Source organism: Carcharhinus amblyrhynchos, chromosome 17 (assembly GCF_965287045.1).
Source record: "Carcharhinus amblyrhynchos chromosome 17, sCarAmb.v2.hapA, whole genome shotgun sequence".
NCBI lineage: Eukaryota > Metazoa > Chordata > Chondrichthyes > Carcharhiniformes > Carcharhinidae > Carcharhinus > Carcharhinus amblyrhynchos.
The window spans coordinates 57,378,117-57,402,000 of NC_137340.1; the positions used below are offsets into that span (position 1 = coordinate 57,378,117).

Below are 23,884 nucleotides of genomic sequence, written 5' to 3' on the forward strand. Positions count from 1 at the left end.
GAGAGAGAGTGAGGGCTGGACGGAGAGAGAGTGAGGGCTGGACGGAGAGAGAGTGAGGGCTGGACGGAGAGAGAGTGAGGGCTGGACGGAGAGAGAGTGAGGGCTGGACGGAGAGAGAGTGAGGGCTGGACGGAGAGAGAGTGAGGGCTGGACGGAGAGAGAGTGAGGGCTGGACGGAGAGAGAGTGAGGGCTGGACGGAGAGAGAGTGAGGGCTGGACGGAGAGAGAGTGAGGGCTGGACGGAGAGAGAGTGAGGGCTGGACGGAGAGAGAGTGAGGGCTGGACGGAGAGAGAGTGAGGGCTGGACGGAGAGGGGGCGAGCGAGGGCTGGCCGGAGAGGGGGTGAGAATGTGGCTGGGGCTGGACGGAGAAAATGTGTGAAAGTGGGGAACAGATGGAAGGAGACATGGGGCATTTACTCACTGGAGCCAGGGATTGTTAGTAAGCTGAGATTGTTTCTTTTAAATGCACAACATGCATTTCCGAAGCACAGCTTCAAGATCAGAAAGCTGTTGAAACTGAATGAAGCACTTTGTCATGTTTACCATGGTTACAATATAACAAATAGCCAATCTGAATACCACAAGTTGCCACAAACAGCAGTGTTATCATGAGCAGATAATTGTTTTGCTGTTGAACCCTGATATTATCTGTTTCTAGTGTCTGCAGGCTCTATCTGAACTGCGAGAAACTCCACATTTTCCACACACTGTGGAGCTGGAACGGGCAGTGGGAATGGCTGTGGAGAGCATGGGGCCTGAAGCTGTTCTACAGGCAATCCCCCTACAGATTGATGGCACTGAGTGAGTGGCGTACCTAAGTGTTCCCCAGGGACCACAACTTTCTTGTTACGTGTTAAAATTGTGAACTTGGGTACACAGCACATAATTTTTTAAGTTTGCAGAGGACATGCATCTCAAATATACAATAAACAGTGAGGGAGACCCGGGTAGGCTGGCAGAATAGACAGGTGGGGCGTGAAAATGAGCGCAATGAAGTGCAGTCTAAAGAAAGACAGCACAATATAACTGTTTGATAAGAAATTGGGCTGGAGGACAGTGTGCACTAATTGTTGAAGCTGACAGAAGAAGTTGAGAAGATTGTTTAAACAGGTGGAATTCCTGGCATTTCAATCATGTTTAGAGTATAAATTGAGGAAGTGATGAAAACTTTATAAAACAATGCCTTCAATTCTGCGTCCCAGAAAGATATCGAGGATTTGGAGAGGGTGCAGAGGAGATTTACTGAAATGGTACCAGGGTTGAGGAACTTCAATTATGTGGAGAGACAGGGCAGTTCCACTGAGAGCAAGGAAGGTAAAAGATTTTTTGAAGAGATTAAAAATCATGAGATGTTTTTGATGGTGGAAATGAGGAGGCTTGGTTTCCAACTGATTTCCACTCAGATTGATTGCCAGAAGAGGAGTCATCTTTCCGCACATGACTCTCATTCCTCCCCCGGAACTTGCTGCCTCTCAGACCTCCCCGGCCCCCCGTCGCCATCTCCCCAACATCCTAGGCAGGTAGATGTGTGTTGGTGCTTACAGGTTGGGAATCCATTGTATTGCTTGGGAGAGCCCTGGGTGTTGGAACTAAAACCAGTTTGCTTGTCTGATGTCTGCCCCCTGTGAGGCTTGTTTAGTATTTGTGTTGCAGCCACTGCTCACTTTCTCTATCTGTCATGTCTTTTATTAGGGAGAGGTTTGACTTTCCTCGGAGTTGGCTCATTCCTGTGATCAGAGATCATGTCAAACACACACAGCTCGCATTCTTCAATAAATACTTTCTCCCCCTGGCTGCAAATCTCAAAAACAGAGGTAGGAAGGAGGGGTGGGGGAGAGGAGGTAGGAAGGAGGGGTGGGGGAGAGGAGGTAGGAAGGAGGGGTGGGGGAGAGGAGGTAGGAAGGAGGGGTGGGGGAGAGGAGGTAGGAAGGAGGGGTGGGGGAGAGGAGGTAGGAAGGAGGGGTGGGGGAGAGATGGGGATGGGGCTGGGAGGGGATAGGTGGGTGTATGGGGAGGGTTGGGGCCACACTGTTGTGGGCTGTGTAGGCGTTGTGATGGTGGATGGCGGAAATCCTAGTTTTGCCCTCAGTTTTTAAATGTGTCTGATTGTGAAGCCTGTATTCTGGCACTGATCTGACTCTCTGTCTGTCTCTAGCTCTTGAACTTGCTCAGTCTGGCCAGCTCCTTGAAGCTAAGATTTATGACACGTTGCAGTGGCAGGTAAGGCCCAGCAGGTGGGGCTTGTGAGAGCAGTGTTTCAATGCAGATGGGGATTTTTCATTGGTATCTCCTCCACAGAATGCCTGTCAACATCAGCCTGCTGCACTTTGTTAACATGGCATTTCGTCTGCTCTTGGCTGCTGTGATACAAGTCCGCTCTGCCTTTGGGTGGGTAGCTGGGTTCCAGGGATTTTGTGATTCATCTTTAGGATATGGGCAATGCTAGCTAGTCCAGCATTTATTACCCATCCCTATTTGCCCTTGAGAAGGTGGTGATGAGTTGCCTTCTTGAACTGCTGCAGTTCACGTGGCGCAGATATACCCACAGTTCTGCTATGGAGGGATTTTGGTCCAGTGACAGGAATTCCAGTGAAGGAATGATGATATACTTTCAAGTCAGGACAGTGAGAGATTTGGAAGGGACCTGCAGGCGATGGTGTTCCCATGTTCCTGCTAACCTTGTCCTGCACGATCGGTGTTCTCAAAGGGGATCCCCCAGGTGACTCGTGTAAGTGCAAAATAACACGCACAATGCCTCGGTCAAGGCCAACACAAGAGAACATTTTTGCCACCAATGTGAGGCCAGATAGAGTGGCTCCTTCATGTGTAGCATGGGCAAAAATAGAACTTTCTAAATGAGATTTTTATGAAATATTTGTAAAAAAACATTGTTGTTGCTCTTGTCTATGACGAGTTACACTGGCTGCATTAAAATGTTTCACCAAATGAGATCTTGCTGAATTAATGTTCTAATATGAAAATATCTCGACTTTTCATTCTGCATGATTGAATTTACTGCATAAATTTTCTTTGTGGTGACAAGTAAAAGTAGGAAGAATTGGACTGCTAGGCAGTCCAAGGCCCAATACCCAAGCGGTCTCTGGGTGAAAACATTTAGGAACTGTGCTGTAGGTGGTACTGGATGTGGTTTGGTCAGTGTTGTTGAAGGAGCCCTGGTGAGTTGCTGCAGTGCATCTTGTGGATGATACACACGGCTGCCACTGTGTTGGTGAAGGTAGTAAAAGTGTATAGTGACGGAAGGGGTGCCAATCAAGTGGATGGTGTAAAGCTTCTCGAGTGGTGTTGGAGCTACATTCGTTCAGGCAAGTGGAGAGTACTCCAGCACATTCCTGACTTGTGCTTTCTAGATTGTGGACAGGCTTTAGGGAGTGGGAGGTGAGTTATTCTCTGTAGAATTCCAAATCTCTGACCTGCTCTTATAACCAGAATATTTATATTGTTGGTCCAATTTAGTTTCTAATCAAAGGTAATCCCCAGGATGTTGAAAGCAAGATTCAATGATGATAATGCCTTGAATGTCAAGGGGACGATGGTTAGATTCTCTCTTGTTTGAGATGATGACTTGTTTGACTCATAGAATCCCTACAGTGTAGAAGGAGACCGTTTGGCACATTGAGCCTGCACTAACAACAATCCCACCCAGGTCTTATCCCTGCAGCACCATGTAGTTACGCTGCTAATCTCCCTGACACTAAGGGGCAATTTAGTTAATCTGCACATCCTTGGACTGTGGGAGGAAACCGAAGGTAAAAAAGTAAAATTTATTTATTACAAGTACGGCTTACGTTAACACTGCAATGAAGTTACTGTAAAATTTTCCCTAGTCACCAGAGTCCGCCATCTGTTCGGGTCAATGCACCCTAACCAGTGGATTGTGGAAGGAAACTGGAGCACCTGGAGGAAACCCACGCAGACACAGGGAGAATGTGCAAACTCCACACAAACAGTGACCCAAGCAGGGAATCAAACCCAGGTCCCTAGCGCTAACCACTGTGCTACAGTGCTGTCCACATAGACACAGAGAGAACGTGCAAACTCCATACTGGCAGTCACCCAAGGCTGGAATTGAATTTAGATCCCTGGCACTGAGGCAGTAATGCTGAGCTCTTTGCCACCATGCTGCCCTTACTGTACTGTTTGCTGTAAATGTTGTTTGCTGCTCATCAGCCCAAGCCTGAATGTTATCCAGCTGTTGCTGCATTTCTGTACAAGTTTTTAAGGGATTTCAAATGGTGCTGAACATTGTGCAGCCATTAGTGAACTTCCCCACTTCTGACGTTGGAGGAACTCCTGCAGTGATGTCCTGGAGCTGAGATGGTTCACCTCAAAGCAGTACAACCATCTTGCTTTATGCCAGGTATAACTTCCAACCAGCGGAGAGGTTTCCCACTAACTCCAGTTTCGGTAGAGCTCCTTGATGTAACATTCAGTCAGACGTTGCCTTGTTGTCGCTCTCAACTCACCTCTGGAGTTCAGCTCTTTTGTCCAGCTTTGAACCAAGGCTTTTCTTCTGTGTTGTCCCTGTACTCAGGCTTTAGATCATTTGCTGATCACTAACATTTATCTTTTATTTAGATTTGGACAATGCTGCCAGGATTCTGCACCAAACCCACAGACATGGTGGTGGCATTTAAAGGTGTTGCGAGGACCCTGGGCATGGCCATCAGTGAGCGGCAAGACCTTCGACTCACAATCTGTCAGGCTCTCCGCACTCTGATCAGTAAAGGCTGTGAGAACGGTAAGTGGCAGTCTCATTAGCAGAGTTTTCACCTGGAAAAACAGTGAGTGAGCTTCAGCAACCATCTTGTCCTGATCTGATCCATATTCAATACTCGCCTGCCTCAATCCTAAATCCTATCCAATCCAGAGCCTGGTCTCCTGGCTCTATATTCAGAGTTTTATGCTGTATCTCCAGGTTAGTTCCTGCTGCACCTATGAAACTCTGCAGACAGTGCATTTAGTGCTTAATCGCATCGACCAGGAGAGCTGCACACTGACTAGTCCCATCGACCAGGGTAACTGCACACTGACCACTCCCATCGACCAGGGTAACTGCACACTGACCACTCCCATCGACCGGGGTAACTGCACACTGACCACTCCCATCAACCGGGGTAACTGCACACTGACCACTCCCATCGACCGGGGTAACTGCACACTGACCACTCCCATCGACCGGGAGAGCTGCACACTGACCAGTCCCATCGACCGGGGTAACTGCACACTGACCAGTCCCATCGACCGGGGTAACTGCACACTGACCAGTCCCATCGACCGGGAGAGCTGCACACTGACCACTCCCATCGACCGGGGTAACTGCACACTGACCAGTCCCATTGACCGGGAGAGCTGCACACTGACCACTCCCATCGACCGGGGTAACTGCACACTGACCAGTCCCATCGACCGGGGTAGCTGCACACTGACCAGTCCCATCGACCGGGGTAGCTGCACACTGACCAGTCCCATCGACCGGGAGAGCTGCACACTGACTAGTCCCATTGACCGGGGGGAGCTGCACACTGACCAGTCCCATCGACCATGAGAGCTGCACACTGACGAGTCCCATCGACCGGGGGGAGCTGCACACTGACCAGTCCCATCGACTGGGAGAGCTGCACACTGACCATCCCATTGACTGGGGTAACTGCACACTGACCACTCCCATCGACCGGGGTAACTGCACACTGACCACTCCCATCGACTGGGAGAGCTGCACACTGACCACTCCCATCGACCGGGAGAGCTGCACACTGACCACTCCCATCGACCGGGGTAACTGCACACTGACCACTCCCATCGACCGGGGTAACTGCACACTGACCAATCCCTTCGACCGGGGTAACTGCACACTGACCAGTCCCATCGACCAGGAGAGCTGCACACTGACCAGTCCCATCGACCGTGGTAACTGCACACTGACCAATCCCTTCGACCGGGGTAACTGCACGCTGACCAATCCCATCGACCGGGGTAGCTGCACACTGACTGGTCCCATCGACCGGGAGAGCTGCACACTGACCAGTCCCATCGACCGGGAGAGCTGCACACTGACCACTCCCATCGACCGGGGTAGCTGCACGCTGACCAGTCCCATCGACCGGGAGAGCTGCACGCTGACCAGTCCCATCGACCGGGGGAGCTGCACACTGACCAATGAGTGTGGGCTGAGGCAGGCATTGGAGATGATTCAGGCTGGGAGTCAGATCGTTGTCCTTGCTGTTGATTGGTGTTGTTGAGCTAAGCAAGGGGGATTTGTATCTAAGTGGATGTCAACATTTGTCATTTGCTTTTTATTCTTTCAGAGACGGATCGAGCTGAAGTGAGTCGATTTGCCAAGAATTTCCTTCCGATCTTATTTAATGTGTATAGCATGGAGCCCAGCAGTGAACAGAGTACAGCCTACAGGCTGCCTATCCTGGACACAATCAAAGTATACCTGACCCTAGCAGACCAACAGGTGAGTTCATCATAACCTGAAAACATTACAAATCCTGCCTGATTCAACTGATGGGGATTCTGAACCAAGGTAACTTTCTGCTTTTAATCTGTGACTGACTGTCACCCTGGTGGAGCTACACCACAGGGCAAACAGCATAAGCAGCAAGTCAGAAGTACAGCTAAGCAATTTCACAACAAACAGATCAGACCTAAGTTCTGCAGTACTGCTACATCCAGCTGTGAATGTTGGGTGGCTCGGTGGCGTAGTGGTTAGCACAGTTGCCTCACAGCGCCAGGGACCCAGGTTCGATTCTGATCTTTGGTCACTGTCTGTGCAGTATCTGCACATTCTCCCCATGTCTGTGTGGGTTTCCTCCAGGTGCTTTGGTTTCCTCCCACAGCTCAAAGATGTGAGGGTCACGTGGACTGGCCGTGCTGAATTGCCCAAGAGTCAGGGGGTTAGCAGGTTAAATATTTGGGGTTACAGGGACAAAGCCTCAAAGGAATTGTTGTTTGTCGGTACGGACTTGGTGGGCTGAAGGCTTCCTTCTGCATTGTATGGATTCTGTGATTTCTATGACAATTAAACAGCTCACTGGAGGAGGAGGTTCCACAAATATCCCCATCCTCAATGATGGAAGACCCCAGTACAACAGTGCAAAAGATCAGGCTGAAATACTAACATTTTCTGCTTTCATTTGAGCCCAGCTCTGCAGTTTTTTATTTTTCTTAGTCTTTAACTCAGTGCCAATTCTCTGTTGTGCCCGGTCCCCGTTAGGTGTGAAGATCTATTCTGGTTTCCTACTCAAGGTTTTAATGTTAGGTATTTGTTAAAGGTTCTTTCTGTCATTGTTAGATTACTGTATCACTCGCTTACATCGTCATGTTTCCTTCCTCAGTGACTTTATGTCTCTTTTTTGTCTATTACATCTTTGTTAATTCCCCCCACTCCTCCTCCTGGCAGTGTAAATATCACCCTTTTCTCTATTGTCTTCAGCTCTAACAAAGGGTTGTCCAGACTTGAAACATTAGCTTTACAATCTCCATAGGTGCTGTCAGACCTGCTGAGATTGTGCAGTAGTTTGTGTTTTTGTTGCACTGCTGACTAATTGCTGTCTAATGTTTCACAGTTGGTGCGTGGATTTCTCGAAAAGGCCACTGAGAAGCTGAAGAATTCAGAGAGTTCAGAGTTCACACGGTAAGGAAGAAGCAAAGCTGATTCATTGTGAGATCCCCAGGATACTCTGGGTATCTTGCCCTGGGGCACTGCCCATTCAGACGTGAAGACCTATTCTGGCTTCCTGCTCAAGATTTTAATGTTGGGTATTTGTTAAATATTCTTTTGTCATATAATCATTGAGTTAGATTATTTAATCACTAAATTGAAATAATATTTGTTACAAACTCTAAAAGAATTGCAACTGAATGATTTAATATGCAGGTTTAAAAAAAGTGTATTCTGAACTTCCGGGTTTCCTTTAGGTTGTCTGTAATGGATCTAATTGTGGCAATGGCACCCCTGGTCGATGAGCCCAGTGTGAATAACATTTACCAGACTATCCACCCATTCCTGCAGGTAAGCAGCGACGTTCCAAATAAATAACACAGGTGTGCTGAGCATGGTATTTACCTCATTTCAAGCAATTGACTGTAAGAATGCTGAATTCTATGATGTCTTGGTGTTTTACATTGACAGAACCTTAAAGTGAGGGCTGGGCTTTTCACTGGTGATGTCAGGAAGCTCTTCATCTGGAGTTTGTGGAAATGGGAACTTGTTGGGGGAAAAACTGAAAATCCAAAATGGATTTGAGAGGTGTTTTAAGGATGATCTGGCCTAGCTGGTTGGATGGAATTGCTGATTGCCCACTAATGGCAGCAGAGGTCTGAGGGGCTGAATTCTTCCTTCTGTTCCTGTTTATATCTGAGTGATTGGACTGCTGTTTCTGTGTCAGAGCAAAGATTATCGTACCCAGAAGAAGGCCTACCGGATCCTTGAGGAGATCTGTGGTGGGGAGAAGGATTCTTGCAGACAGTTTGTTGACTGTCATTTGGAGGATTTGAAGCAAACGTTATTGGAATCCCTGAAGAGTGCAGCTTCACCTGCAAAGAGGGTGAGTGTGGCAATAAAAGGAGGAACTGTCCTGTCTGCGGGGCATTCACGCAAACATTGAGTTACATTTTTCTTATTTTCCCTCCACAGCCAAGGCTGAAGTGTCTGATTCATATTGTCAAACAGCTATCAGTGGAACACCAGGAATTCATTGTAGCTCTGCTTCCTGAGGTAAGACCCAATCAGTCATTCAAACAGTGCTCTCCCATCTCACTGTCTGCTAACTTACAGAGCGATTTATGGGAGGTATTGTCTCTCACATAGAAGTGTTTTGCCATTCAAATTGGGATGCACGGAGGAGCAGTGAGCTGGACTGGCTCAATAATGGGATCTGGTCTGGTCTCAGTGATGGGGAGCTGGAGTCTGGTCTCAGTGATGGGGAGCTGGGGTCTGGTCTCAGTGATGGGGAGCTGGGGTCTGGTCTCAGTGATGGGGAGCTGGGGTCTGGTCTCAGTGATGGGGAGCTGGGGTCTGGTCTCAGTCATGGGGAGCTGGGGTCTGGTCTCAGTGATGGGGAGCTGGGGTCTGGTCTCAGTGATGGGGAGCTGGGGTCTGGTCTCAGTCATGGGGAGCTGGGGTCTGGTCTCAGTGATGGGGAGCTGGGGTCTGGTCTCAGTGATGGGGAGCTGGGGTCTGGTCTCAGTGATGGGGAGCTGGGGTCTGGTCTCAGTGATGGGGAGCTGGGGTCTGGTCTCAGTGATGGGGAGCTGGGGTCTGGTCTCAGTGATGGGGAGCTGGGGTCTGGTCTCAGTGATGGGGAGCTGGGGTCTGGTCTCAGTGATGGGGAGCTGGGGTCTGGTCTCAGTGATGGGGAGCTGGGGTCTGGTCTCAGTGATGGGGAGCTGGGGTCTGGTCTCAGTGATGGGGAGCTGGGGTCTGGTCTCAGTGATGGGGAGCTGGGGTCTGGTCTCAGTGATGGGGAGCTGGGGTCTGGTCTCAGTGATGGGGAGCTGGGGTCTGGTCTCAGTGATGGGGAGCTGGGGTCTGGTCTCAGTGATGGGGAGCTGGGGTCTGGTCTCAGTGATGGGGAGCTGGGGTCTGGTCTCAGTGATGGGGAGCTGGGGTCTGGTCTCAGTGATGGGGAGCTGGGGTCTGGTCTCAGTGATGGGGAGCTGGGGTCTGGTCTCAGTGATGGGGAGCTGGGGTCTGGTCTCAGTGATGGGGAGCTGGGGTCTGGTCTCAGTGATGGGGAGCTGGGGTCTGGCCTCAGTGATGGGGAGCTGGGGTCTGGCCTCAGTGATGGGGAGCTGGGGTCTGGCCTCAGTGATGGGGAGCTGGGGTCTGGCCTCAGTGATGGGCAGTTTTTGGGATCACTGCTGTTTGTCATTTTTATAAATGACCTAGATGAGGGTGTAGAAGGATGGGTTAGTAAATTTGCTGATGACACCAAAGTCGGAGGAATTGTAGACAGTGAGGATGGATGTTACAGTTTGCAGAGGGATATAGATAAGCTGCAGAGCTGGGCCGAGAGGTGGCAAATGGAGTTTAATACGGAAAAGCGTGAGGTGATTCACTTTGGTAAGAGTAACAGGAGTACAGAATATAGGGCTAATGGAAGGACTCTTGGTAGTGTCGACGAGCAGAGAGATCTCGGTGTACATGTGCATAGATCCCTGAAAGTTGGCACCCAGGTTGATAAGGTTGTTAAGAAGGCATACAGTGTCTTAGCTTTTATTGGTAGAAGGATTGAATTTCGGAGCCGTGAGGTCATGTTGCAACTGTACAAAACTCTGGTGCGGCCGCACTTGGAGTATTGTGTACAGTTCTGGTCGCCGCATTATAAGAAGGATGTGGAGGCATTGGAAAGGGTGCAGAGGAGGTTTACCGGGATGTTGCCTGGTATGGTGGGAAGATTCTGGTTCCAGAATCGCCGAGCAAAGCTGAAAAGATCCCGACGTGAATTGTAGTTTCTGATTGTGAAAAATGCACTCGTGAGGGACTTAAGGTTATTTTCATTAGAGAGAAGAAGGTTGAGAGGTGACCTAATAGAGGGGAGTACGGTAGGATGAGAGAAGAATTGGCGAATGTTGATTGGGGGAGCACATTGGAAGGTAGGTCTGCTGAGGAACAGTGGAGGATCTTTAAGGAGATCTTTCTTGGTGCTCAGCAGAAATTTATTCTGATGGTTAAAAAGGATCGTAGGAGGAGAGATAATCAGCGTGGATAACGAAGGAGGTGAAGGAAAGTGTTAAATTAAAAGCGGATGCATTTAGAGTAGCTAAGAGTAGTGGGCGAGAAGAGGATTGGGAGAGGTGTAAATGTCAACAAAGAATGACGAAGAAGTTGATAAAGAAGGATAGGATAAACTATGAAGCTGGGCTAGCGCTTAATATAAAAAAGGATGGTAAGAGTTTTTATAAATATATAAAAAGGAAGAGGCTGACTAGGGTGAACGTTGGACCCTTAGAGGATGAGAGGGGGGACTTAGTGGTAGGGGATGGGGAAGTGGCTGAGGCCTTGAATAGCTTTTTTGTTTCGGTCTTCACGGAGGAGGACGTGAATAATTTGCCGGGTGTTAGCGATGGAAAGATGGTAGGACTGGAGGGCCTGAATGACATTATTGTTACTAGAGAGGCAGTGCTCGACAGACTGGAGGGACTGATTGTGGACAAGTCCCCAGGACCGGATGGAATGCATCCAAGGGTTCTGAAAGAAATGGCGGAGGCGATAGTGGATGTCTTGAAGATTATTTTCCAAACGTCGCTGGATTCCGGGGAAGTGCCGGAAGATTGGAAAACGGCTAATGTTACGCCGTTGTTTAAGAAGGGTGCCAGGCAAAAGGCAGGGAATTATAGGCCGGTTAGTTTAACATCTGTTGTAGGTAAAATGTTAGAATCCGTGATCAAGGAGAAAATAGCGAGGCGTCTTGAGGAAAATTGTTTGATCGAGCAGATGCAGCACAGTTTTGTTAAGGGGAAGTCGTGTCTGACGAATTTATTGGAGTTCTATGAGGATGTGTCTAGGGCGGTGGATAGAGGAGAGCCGGTGGATGTGGTGTTTCTTGATTTTCAGAAGGCGTTTGATAAGGTGCCTCACAAGAGGTTATTACGGAAGGTTAGGGGGCATGGAGTTGGGGGTAGGGTGTTAGCGTGGATAGGGGATTGGCTGTCAAATAGGAGGCAGAGAGTGGGGGTCAGTGGGTGCTATTCGGATTGGCGGTTGGTGACTAGTGGAGTGCCCCAGGGGTTGGTGCTGGGGCCTCAGCTATTTACCATTTATATAGATGATCTGGAGGAGGGAACTGAGTGTATGGTGTCGAAATTTGCTGATGACACCAAGATTGGTGGAACGGCAAATTGTGCGGAGGGTGTGGAGAGTCTGCAGAAGGATCTAGATAGGCTGGGCGAATGGGCCAGGAACTGGCAAATGGAATTTAATGTTGGCAAGTGTGAAGTTGTCCACTTTGGTAGGAATAATGGTAGGAAGGACTATTACTTACATGGCGAAAAACTGCAGCATGCAACGGTGCAGAGGGACCTCGGGGTCCTTGTGCATGAGTCGCAAAAACCCAGCCTGCAGGTGCAGCAGGTGGTCAGGAAGGCGAATGGGGATGCTGGCCTTCATAGCGAGGGGGATTGAATATTAAAGTAGGGAGGTCTTGCTGCAACCGTACAGGGCACTGGTGAGGCCGCAGCTGGAGTACTGTGTGCAGTTTTGGTCGCCGCACTTACGCAAGGATATTTTGGCCTTGGAGGGAGTGACGAGGAGGTTTACTAGACTGATACTGGAGTTGAGGGGGTTGAGCTATGAGGAGAGGCTGAATAAACTAGGCTTGTTCTCATTAGAGTTTAGAAGAATGAGGGGAGATCTCATTGAGACGTATAAGATGATGAATGGGATGGATAGGATAGAGGTGGGGAGGCTCTTCCCGCTCAGAAAGGACAGTAGGACTAGAGGGCACAGCCTCAAGATAAAGGGGGGGCAGTTTAGAACAGAGTTGAGGAGGAACTTCTTCACTCAAAGGGTGGTGAATCTCTGGAATTCTCTGCCCATTGAAGTGGTGGAGGCTGCCTCGCTAAATATATTTTAAGACGCGGGTTGATAGGTTTTTGCTAGGCAAGGGGATTAAGGGTTATGGGGAGAAAGCGGGAATGTGGAACTGAGACACGACAGAACAGCCATGATCTTATTGAATGGCGGGGCAGGCTTGAAGGGCTAGATGGCCTACTCCTGCTCCTATTTCTTATGACCTTATTACAAGATGATCAGAGGGTTAGATAGGGTGGACAGTGAGAGCCTTTTTCTTTGGATGGTGATGGCTAACACGAGGGGACGTAGCTTTAAATTAAGGGGTGGTAATTATAGGACGGATGTCAGAGGTAGGTTCTTTACTCAGAGGGTAGTAAGGGCGTGGAATGCCCTGCCTGCAGCAGTTGTGGACTCGCCAACTTTAAGGGCGTTCAAATGGTCAGTGGATAGGCATATGGATAACATTGGAATAGTTTAGGTTAGAGGGTCATTAGATTGGTTCCACTGGTCGGCGCAACATCGAGGGCCGAAGGGCCTGTACTGCACTGTAATGTTCTATGTTCTAGTTGGGATCTGGTCTCAGTGATGGGAAGCTGGGGTCTGGTCTCAGTGATGGGAAGCTGGGGTCTGGTCTCAGTGATGGGGAGCTGGGGTCTGGTCTCAGTGATGGGCAGTTGGGGTCCGGTCTGTTAAGGGGAGTTGATATTGATGTTTTCAGATTATTTATGTTTAACATGCCTGAAAATTAATTCTGAAACCCTCTTAATTTGAAGGTTATAATCTGCATGAAAGAAGTGTCCATTGGAACTCGTAGAAATGGCTATACCTTACTGGTTGAGATTGGACAAGCCTTTTTCAGGTTCTACAAAGACACAAGGGGTGAGTTTTTATCATCAGTAGCATCCATCCCTAGCCACATATCATTTTTACATTACTTCTTAAAATTGATTTTGGTTAGATGTTGCAGTGTCATTATTTTATGCATATAAGGGATGTGGGTGTCGCTGGCTGGCCAGCATTTATTGCCCGTCCCTAATTGCCCTTGAGAAGGTGGTTGTGAGCTGCCTTCTTGAACTGTTGCAGTCCCTGAAGTGTAGGTACACCCACAGTGCTGTTAGGAAAGGAGTTCCAGGATTTTAACTCAGCCACTGAGAAAGAACAGTGATGTATTTCCAAGTCAGGATGGTGAGTGGCTTTGTGGAGAACTTGTAGGTGGTGGTGTTCCCAGATATCTGCTGCCCTTGTCTTTCTAGATTGACGTGGTCATGGATTTGGAAGATGCTGCCTAAGGAATCTGTATAAGTTCCTGCAATGCATCTTGCAGACAGCAATACAGCAGGATATTGATAGGCTGGTTGATTGGGCAGATACGTGGCAAATGGAGTTTAATCTGGATAAATGTGAGGTGATGCATTTTGGCCGGAATAATGTAGGGGGAAGTTATATGATAAAGGGTAAGCCCGTAAGGAGTATAGAGTCGCAGCGAGACCTGGGGGTGCAAGTGCACAAGTCTTTGAAGGTGGCAGTGCAAGTGGAGAGTGTGGTGAAGAAAGCCTATGGTATGTTAGCCTTTATAGGAAGGGGTATAGAATATAAGAGCTGGAGTCTAATGTTGCAGTTGTACAGTACGTTGGTTAGGCTGCATTTGGAGTACTGCGTACAGTTCTGGTCGCCTTACTACCGGAAGGACGTGGAGACTCTGGAGAGAGTGCAGAGGAGGTTTACCAGGATGTTGCCTGGTATGGAAGGACTGGGGTATGAGGAAAGATTGAAGAAATTGGGGCTCTTTTCCCTTGAAAGACGTCGACTGAGGGGGGATCTAATAGAGGTATGTAAGATTATGAAGGGTATAGATAGAGTAAACAGAGGTAAGCTATTTCCTATAATAGAGACACGTAGGACAAGGGGCCATGGACTTAAGGTGAGGGGGGAGCGGTACAACACAGATATTAGAGGGAGGTTTTTCACACAGAGGGTAGTGGGAGTATGGAATGCTCTGCCAAGTAAGGTGGTGGAGGCAAACACACTAGAGTCCTTTAAGAGTAACTTAGACAGGCACATGACTGAGTTGGAGATGGATGGATGTAGGAGAACCTTTTAAATAAGGGTCGTCAGCATTGGGACGTCCCTGGTAATGTAAATGGGTATAGTATGATAATAATGTTTTTTATCTTTTCATTCACAGGTTTTAAGTCGGTCCACCTCGTGTCCAACGAGGGGCATACACGCGATGGGTTGTACTGGGGCTGCTCTTGGTTGTTCGAGATTGGCCTAGTGCTTCATGTCGTTAGTGTGCCTAAACTGGACAAGATACTGGGCAAGACGACAGCTCAGTGACGATCGCTGATTGCTGTGCAGACACATGGATTTGGGCCGGTGTCTGTGGGAGTTTGCGCATTCTCCCTGTGCTTGTGTGGGTTTTCTCCGGGTGCTCCGGTTTCCTCCCACACCCCAAAGATGTGCTGTTAGGCTGATTGGCAGGAATAAATTGTCCCTAAATTAGTTTCCCTCAATCTGGATGGCCATAAAACATTAGATAGGGGTCATGGGTGGAGAGGGGGACTGGTGATGTTGAGATGGCAGCGCGGGCTTGTTGGGCCAAAGGGCCTGTTTCCCGGGCTGATTTTGTTCTTTTTCTTTACGGTTGCCACTGAGCACTGGTGGTGGAGGGAGTGAATGTTTATGGATTGGGTGCCAATCAAGCAGGGCTGCTTTGTCCTGATAATATCAAGCTTCTCGAGTGCTGTCGGGAGCCGCACCCATCCATGCAAGTGGGAAGTATTCCATCATTCTCCTGACGTGTGCCTTGTAGATGGTAGACAGGCATTGGGGTGTCAGGTCAGTTACTCACTGTAGAATTCTCAGCTTCTGACCGCCTCTTGTAGCCATGGTATTTATATGGCTGGGTCCAGTTCAGTTTCTGCTCAGTGGTAACCCCCAAGATGTTGCTGACAATACGGAGCTGTGAAAATTTGCTTCCGCTGCGGTGATGTTACGGCTAATGTTACGCCGTTGTTTAAGAAGGGTGGCAGGCAAAAGGCAGGGAATTATAGGCCGGTTAGTTTAACGTCTGTTGTAGGTAAAATGTTAGAGTCCGTGATCAAGGAGAAAATAGCGAGGCATCTTGAGGAGAATTGTTTGATAGAGCAGACGCAGCACGGTTTTGTTAAGGGAAAGTCGTGTCTGACAAATTTATTGGAGTTCTATGAGGATGTGTCTAGGGCGGTGGATAGAGGAGAGCCGGTGGATGTGGTCTTTCTTGATTTTCAGAAGGCGTTTGATAAGGTGCCGCACAAGAGGTTATTACAGAAGGTTAGGGGGCATGGAGTTGGGGGTAGGGTGTTAGCGTGGATAGAGGATTGGTTGTCAAATAGGAGGCAGAGAGTGGGGGTCAATGGGTGCTATTCGGATTGGCGGATGGTGACTAGTGGAGTGCCCCAGGGGTCGGTACTGGGGCCTCAGCTATTTACCATTTATATAGATGATCTGGAGGAGGGAACCGAGTGTATGGTGTCGAAATTTGCTGATGACACCAAGATTGGGGGAAAGGCAAATTGTGCGGAGGGTGTGGGAAGTCTGCAGAAGGATCTAGATAGGCTGGGCGAATGGGCCAGGAACTGGCAAATGGAATTTAATGTTGGCAAGTGTGAAGTTGTCCACTTTGGTAGGAATAATGGTAGGAAGGACTGTTACTTGGCGAAAAACTGCAGCATGCAACGGTGCAGAGGGACCTCGGGGTCCTTGTGCATGAGTCGCAAAAACCCAGCTTGGCAGGTGCAGCAGGTGGTCAGGAAGGTGAATGGGATTCTGGCCTTCATAGCGAGGGGGATTGAATATAAAAGTAGGGAGGTCTTGCTGCAACTGTACAGGGCACTGGTGAGGCCGCAGCTGGAGTACTGTGTGCAGTTTTGGTCGCCGCACTTACGCAAGGATATTTTGGCCTTGGAGGGAGTGCAGAGGAGGTTTACTAGGCTGATACCGGAGTTGAGGGGGTTGAGCTATGAGGAGAGGCTGAATAAACTAGGCTTGTACTCGTTAGAGTTTAGAAGAATGAGGGGAGATCTCATTGAGACATATAAGATGATGAATGGAATGGATAGGGTAGAGGTGGAGAGGCTCTTCCCGCTCAGAAAGGACAGTAGGACGAGAGGGCACAGCCTCAAGATAAGGTGGGGGGGGGGGTGCAGTTTAGAACGGAGTTGAGGAGGAACTTCTTCACTCAAAGGGTGGTGAATCTCTGGAATTCTCTGCCCGTTGAAGTGGTGGAGGCTGCCTCGCTAAATATATTTAAGACGCGGGTTGATATGTTTTTGATAGACAAGGGGATTAAGGGTTATGGGGAGAGGGCGGGGAAGTGGAACTGAGACACGACAGATCAGCCATGATCTTATAGAATGGCGGGGCAGGCTCGAAGGCCTAGATGGCCTACTCCTGCTCCTATTTCTTATGTTCTTAACAAACAAAGAAAACACAGCACGGGAAACAGGCCCAACGAGCCCACGCCGCCGTCCCACTGTCTCAGTGACCTATTCATGATTCATCATTCTTATGATGCATCTTGTCAATATTCTGTCTTTACATTCTGAAGGGACTGAGAAAGAGAGTGAAAATTCCTAACAAGCTGTGTTTATTTTGCAGAAGCTGTAAGCCAGTATCTGGCATTGATCTATGCTGGTTTAACCGGGTCTGTTACCATGATCAGCTGCACCGTTCTTGCACTCACTCGTCTGGTATTCGAATTCAAAGGTACAGGACAGGCAGTATTAACATTTAATAGCAGTTGGCATATTCCAATCTCCCTTTCCTCTCCTTGCTGTGTATCAGTGCGATAGTTCTGTCTGTTGTCCATTGGTAAAGATGAGAAATCGTGTTTTGGAAATTCAATGGTGTAACTCTGTGTTGGAATGACCTCCGTGTGCTTATGGGTCAGTCTCAGATGCTACAGGCCATGTTGGTGAGTGTGGCTGGTGGATCAATCTTTGTGGAGATGGGATATTGGATTATTGAGTAATTTGGAGATGATACTGTGTGCAGGGTGCTGCTTGGGTAATGGTAGAGAGTTGCGTGGAAGTACAAGCTGACACACGGATGAGAGATTTTGATTTTTTCCTTTTCATCTTCAGATATAATGGACACGGCAGGCATTGAACAGCTGCTTCAGAACATCTGCCTCTTACTCCAATCCAAAACACGAGATGTTGTGAAGTCAGCCCTGAGTTTTATCAAAGTTGTTCTGTTCGTCATGGAAACAAGAGTTCTCGCTCAGCATCTTCAGGCTTTGGTGAGCCAAGTAGTCACTTCCTTGGCTTCTCTGCCCCTATAACCCGGCCCCGTAACCCTCCCCTCCCCGCCCCTATAACCCGGCCCCGTAACCCTCCCCTCCCCGCCCCTATAACCCGGCCCCGTAACACTCCCCTCCCTGCCCCTATAACCCGCCCCCTATAACCCGGCGCTATGAACAGGCATCTCACATCCTTGTAATGCTGCTGCACACCACTTCTAATCCGGCAACTCATGATTATACATTGAATAAAGTGTATTCTACCTTATTCCTCACAGGGGAGAGATACAAAAGTGTCCAGAAGGGCAATTTTTTCACACAGAGGGTGGAGAGTGTCTGGAACAAGCTGCCAGAGGTAGTAGTAGAGGCGGGTACAATTTTGTCTTTTAAAAAGTGTTTAGACCGTTACGTGGGTACAATCAGTATAGAGGGATATGGGCCAAATGCAGGCAAATGGGATTAGTTTAGGGGTTTAAAAGTAAAAGGGCAGCATGGACAAGATGGGTTGAAGAGCCTGTTTCCAAACTGTCTATGACTCTAACCTCCTGCTGCCCCTGTCTGTCTGTGCCACTCTGCCAATTCTCCTTTGCCCCTCATTCTGCATTGTTGCTCTCTTTCTTTACTTCCTTCCCCATCCTTGTTCTGAATTTATCTTCTTTCATTGTCAGATGGAGAGTATAGGTGGTATGCGAGATGATATGAGACGGCATTTCCGTGTGAAATTGAAGAATATCTTCACAAAATTTGTTCGCAAGTTTGGGTGAGTGCAGAAATGTAACCACAGGAATAGTTTTCCTGCTGGTGAATACTGAATGTGGTTTCACAATAGTAACAAAGAAAATTACAGCACAGGAACAGGCCCTTCGGCCCCTCCAAGCCTGCACCAATCATGCTGCCCGACTCATCTAAAACCCCCTACCCTTCCGGGGACCATATCCGTCTATTCCCATCTTATTTATGTACTTGTCAAGACGCCCCTTAAAGGTCACTGTTGTATCCACTTCCATGTAACCATAGAAAATTACAGCTCAGAAACAGGCCTTTTGGCCCTTCTTGTCTGTGCCGAACCATTTTTTGCCTAGTCCCACTGACCTGCACTTGGACCACATCCCTCCACACCCTCTCATCCATGAACCCGTCCAAGTTTTTCTTAAATGTTAAAAGTGACCCCGCATTTACCACTTTATCCGACAGCTCATTCCACACTCCCACCACTCTCTGTGTGAAGAAGCCCCCCCTAATATTCCCTTTAAACTTTTCTCCTTTCACCCTTAACCCATGCCCTCTAGTTTTTTCTCTCCCCTAGCCTCAGTGGAAAAAGCCTGCTTGCATTCACTTTATTTATACCCATCAAGATCTTATACACTACCTCTTCATTCCACTACCTCCCCCAAAATTCCAGGCACCCACGACTCTCTGTGTAAAAAATCTGCCTTGTACATTTCCTTTAAACCTATGCCCCCTAGTAATTGATGCTTCCACCCTGGGGAAAAAGCTTCTGACTATCCACTCTGTCCATGTAATCTTGTAGACTTCTGTCAGATCCTCTCAACCGCCGTCGTTCCAGTGAGAACAAACCAAGTTTCTCCCATCTCTCCTTATAGCTAATATCCTCCCATACCAGGCAGCATCTTGGTACATCTTTTCTGTACCCGCTCCAAAGCCTCCACAAGCTTCTGGTAGGGTGGCGACCAGAATTGAATACTATATTCCAGATGCAGCCTAACTAAGATTCTATGAAGCTGCAACATGACTTGCCAATTTTTAAACTCAATACCCCGGCCGATGAAGGCAAGCATGCTGTATGCCTTCTTGACTACCTTCTCCACCTGCATTGCCACTTTCAGTGACCTGTGTACCTGCACACCCAGATCCCTTTGCCTGTCAATACTCTTAAGAGTTCTGCCATTTACTGTATATTTCCCATCTGCATTAGACCTTCCAAAATGCATTACTTCACATTTGTCTGGATAAACTCCATCTGCCATCTCTCCGCCCAAGTCTCCAACCGATCTATATCCTGCTGTATCCTCTGAAGGTCCTCATTGCTATCCGCAAATCCACCAAACTTTGTGTCGTCCGCAAACTTACTAATCAAACCAGTTACATTTTCCTCCAAATCATTTATATATGTGTTGTCAGACTTTTCACTATATTACAAACAGCAAAGGTCCCAGCACTGATCCCTGAGGAATGCCACTTGTCACATCCCTCCATTTAGAAACACATCCTTCCACTGCTACCCTCTCTTCTTTGACCGAGCCAGTTTTGTATCCACCTTGCCGGCTCACCTCTGATCCCATGCAACTTCACCTTCTGCACCAGTCTGCCATGAGGGACCTTGTCAAAGGCCTTACTGAAGTCCATGTAGACAACATCCACTGCCCTACCCTCATCAGTCATCTTTGTCACTTCCTCAAAAAACTCAATCACGTTAATGTGACACGACCTCCCCTTCACAAAACCTGTTGCCTCTCATCAATCCGTTCAGTTATTTCCAAGTGGGAATAAATCCTGTCTCAAAGAATCCTCCCCAATAATTTCCCTACCACTGATGTAAGGCTCATCGGCCTGTAATTACCTGCATTATTCTTACTACCTGGCACGGTAGCACGGTGGTTAGCACTGTTGCTTCACAGTTCCAGGGACCTGGGCTCAATTCCTGGTTTGGGTTGCTGTCTGTGTGGAGTTTGCACATTCTCCTTGTTTCTACGCGGGTTTCCTCAGGGTGCTCTGGTTTCCTCCCACAGTCCAGAGATGTGTGGGCTAAGTTAATTGGCCATGCTAAAAATTGCCCCTTAAGAGTCCTGAGATGTGTAGGTTGGAGAGATTAGCAGGTAAGTAGTAAGGATATGGGGGTAGGGCACCAGTGGGATTGTGGTTTGTGCAGACTTGATGAGCCAAATGGCCTCTTTCTACACTGGAGGGTTTCTGCGATTTCTAACAAAGGAATAACATTGGCACTTCCCTTATCATCAGTGAGGATACAAAGATTTCTCTTAAGGCCCCAGCAGTTTCCTCCCTTGCCTCTCAGTATTCTGGGGTATTTCCCATCAGGCCCTGGAGACTTGTCTACCTTAATGTTTCTCAAGAACCCCAATACCTCCTTTTTGATCTCAACGTGACTCAAACTATCTACACATCCTTTCCCAGATTCATCATCCACCAAGTCCTTCGCTTTGATGAATATTGACGCAAACTACTCATTTACTTTTCCATTTCTTCTGGCTCCATGCATAGATTCTCTCCCTTGTCCTTGAGTGTGCCAACCCTCTTCTTGGCTATCCTGTTGCTCTTTACGTATGTATAAAAAGCCTTGTGATTTTCCTTAATCTTACTGGCCAGTGCTTTTTTGTGACCCCTTTTAGCCCTCTTTACTCTTTGCTTAAGCTTTTTTCTACTTGCCTTGTATTCCACACTTGCTTCATGTGTTTCCAGCTTCCTAGCTTTGACAAATGCTTCCTTTATCTCTTTGACTAGTATCACAATATCTCTCGTTATCCAAGGTTCCCAAAATTTGCCGTATTTATCCTTCATCCTTACAGGAATGTGTCAGTCCTGAATCCCTATCAATTTACACTTGAAAGCCTCCCACATGTCAGATGTTGATTTGCCCTCAAACATCTGCCCCCAATCTACATTCTTCAGTTCCTACCTAATATTGTTGTAATTAGCCTTCCCCCAATTTAACACCTTAACTTGAGGACTATACTTACCTTTATCCATCAGTATCTTAAAGCTTACTGAATTGTGGTCACTGTTCCCAAACTGCTCCCCTACATTGACCACCTGGCTGGGTTCATTCCCCAGTACCAGGTCTAATATGGTCCATTCCCTAGTTGAACTATGTACATACTGTTTCAAGAAGCTCTCCTGGATGCTCCTTACAAACTCTGTCCCATTCATGCCCCAAGCACTAAGTGAGTCCCAGTCAATATAGAGGAAGTTAAAATCTCCCACCACAACAATCCTGTTACTTTTACACCTTACCAAAATCTGCCGCCGTATCTGTTCCGCAATCTCCCGCTGGCAGTTGAGTGGCCTATAGTAAACCCCCAACATTGTGACTACGCCTTTCCTATTCCTGAGCTCTACCCATATTGTCTCACTGTATGAGCCCTCCAAGGTGCCCTCCCAGAGTACAGCTGTGATATTCTCCTTAACCAGTAGTGCAACTCCCACCCTTTTTACGTCCCTCTCTGTCCTGCCGTTATGAGAGTGCTGCTGCTGGACAGTTATACAACTAACAGCAGAGGCTCCATCAATATTCCCATCTCAGAGATGGAGGAGACCAGCACGTTGGTGCAAAAGCAAGGCCCAGTGGATGAACCAACTCGGCCTCCTCCAGGGGTCCTCAGCATCACAGATGTCAATCTTTGTTCTTTAGCCAATTTGATTCGTTCCATGTAAGATCAATAAATTTTGATCTGATTTATTATTGTCACATGTATTGGTATACAGTGAAAAGTATTGTTTCTTGTGCACTATACAGACAAAGCATACCTTTCATTGATTAGAGACAGTCAGCATGGTTTTGTAGCGGGTAGGTCGTGCCTTACTAACCTTATCGAGTTCTTTGAGAAAGTGACCAAAGAGGTGGATAGGGGTAAGGCAGTTGACGTGGTGTATATGGATTTTAGTAAGGCGTTTGATAAGGTTCACCATGGTAGGCTTCTGCAGAAAATGCAGATGTATGGGATTGGGGGTGATCTAGGTAATTGGATCAGGAATTGGCTAGCAGATAGGAGACAGAGGGTGGTGGTTGATGGTAAATATTCGTCATGGAGTTCGGTTACGAGTGGTGTGCCTCAGGGATCTGTTTTGGGGCCACTGCTGTTTGTAATTTTTATTAATGATCTGGATGAGGGTATAGTTGGGTGGATTAGTAAGTTTGCTGATGACACCAAAGTCGGAGGTGTGGTAGATTGTGAGGAAGGGTGTCATAGTTTGCAGGGTGACTTAGAAAGGTTGCAGAGCTGGGCCGCGAGGTGGCGGATGGAGTTTAGTGTGGAGAAGTGTGAGGTAATTCATTTCGGTAGGAATAACAGATGTGTTGAGTATAGGGCTAATGGGAGGACTTTGAATAGTGTGGAGGAGCAGATGGATCTAGGTGTATGTGTACATAGATCCCTGAAAGTTGGGAATCAAGTAGATAAGGTTGTTAAGAAGGCATACGGTGTCTTGGCGTTTATTGGTAGGGGGATTGAATTTAGGAGTCGCAGCGTCATGATGCAACTGTACACAACTCTGGTGCGGCCGCACTTGGAGTATTGTGTGCAGTTCTGGTCCCCACATTACAGGAAGGATGTAGAGGCTTTGGAGAGGGTGCAGAGGAGGTTTACCAGGATGTTGCCTGGTGTGGAGGGGAGATCCTATGAGGAGAGACTGAGAGATTTGGGGTTGTTTTCGCTGGAAAGAAGGCGGCTAAGAGGGGACCTTATTGAAACATATAAGATGATTAGAGGTTTAGACAGGGTGGATAGTGATAGCCTTTTTCCTAGGATGGAGAAAGCTAGCACGAGGGGGCACGGCTTTAAATTAAGGGGGGGTAGTTATAGGACTGATGTCAGGGGTAGGTTCTTTACCCAGAGGGTGGTGAGGGACTGGAATGCCCTGCCAGCTGCAGTTGTAAATGCGCCTAGTTTGGGGGCGTTTAAGAGATCTGTGGATAGGTTTATGGACGAAATGGGATTGGTTTAGATTAGTGGGTTAGTGTTTTTTTTAAAAGCTGGTCAGCGCAACATCGTGGGCCGAAGGGCCTGTTCTGCGCTGTAATGTTCTATGTTCATAGCGAAGGAAAGAGCAGGGTTCAGAATGTAGTGTTACAGTCATAGCTGGGGTGTAAAGAACAATCAACTTAATGCGAAGTAGATCCATTCAAAAGTCTGATGGCAGCAGTTAAGAAGCTGTTCTTGAGTCACAAGGTACATGACCTCAGACTTTTGTATCTTTTTACTGACGGAACAAGGTGGAAGAGAGAATGTCTAGGGTGCATGCGGTCCTTAATTATGCTGGCTGCTTTGCCGAGGCAGCGGGAAGTATAGATAGAGTCATTGGATG

At 47.9% G+C, this 23,884-nt stretch overlaps 1 protein-coding gene across 1 annotated transcript in view; it reads left to right on the forward strand.

Moving 5' to 3' along the window:
* Positions 1-23,884, forward strand: part of rrp12 (ribosomal RNA processing 12 homolog) — an 81,451-nt gene that overhangs the window by 43,534 nt on the left and 14,033 nt on the right. Inside the window, exons 14-26 of the mRNA XM_080206017.1 lie at positions 661-803; positions 1,695-1,816; positions 2,158-2,222; positions 4,599-4,761; positions 6,329-6,483; positions 7,595-7,662; positions 7,947-8,040; positions 8,417-8,575; positions 8,665-8,745; positions 13,317-13,422; positions 17,182-17,289; positions 17,667-17,824; positions 18,493-18,584. Coding sequence (XP_080062143.1) covers positions 661-803; positions 1,695-1,816; positions 2,158-2,222; positions 4,599-4,761; positions 6,329-6,483; positions 7,595-7,662; positions 7,947-8,040; positions 8,417-8,575; positions 8,665-8,745; positions 13,317-13,422; positions 17,182-17,289; positions 17,667-17,824; positions 18,493-18,584 — 1,514 coding nt within the window. The remainder of the gene's footprint in view (positions 1-660; positions 804-1,694; positions 1,817-2,157; positions 2,223-4,598; positions 4,762-6,328; positions 6,484-7,594; positions 7,663-7,946; positions 8,041-8,416; positions 8,576-8,664; positions 8,746-13,316; positions 13,423-17,181; positions 17,290-17,666; positions 17,825-18,492; positions 18,585-23,884) is intronic.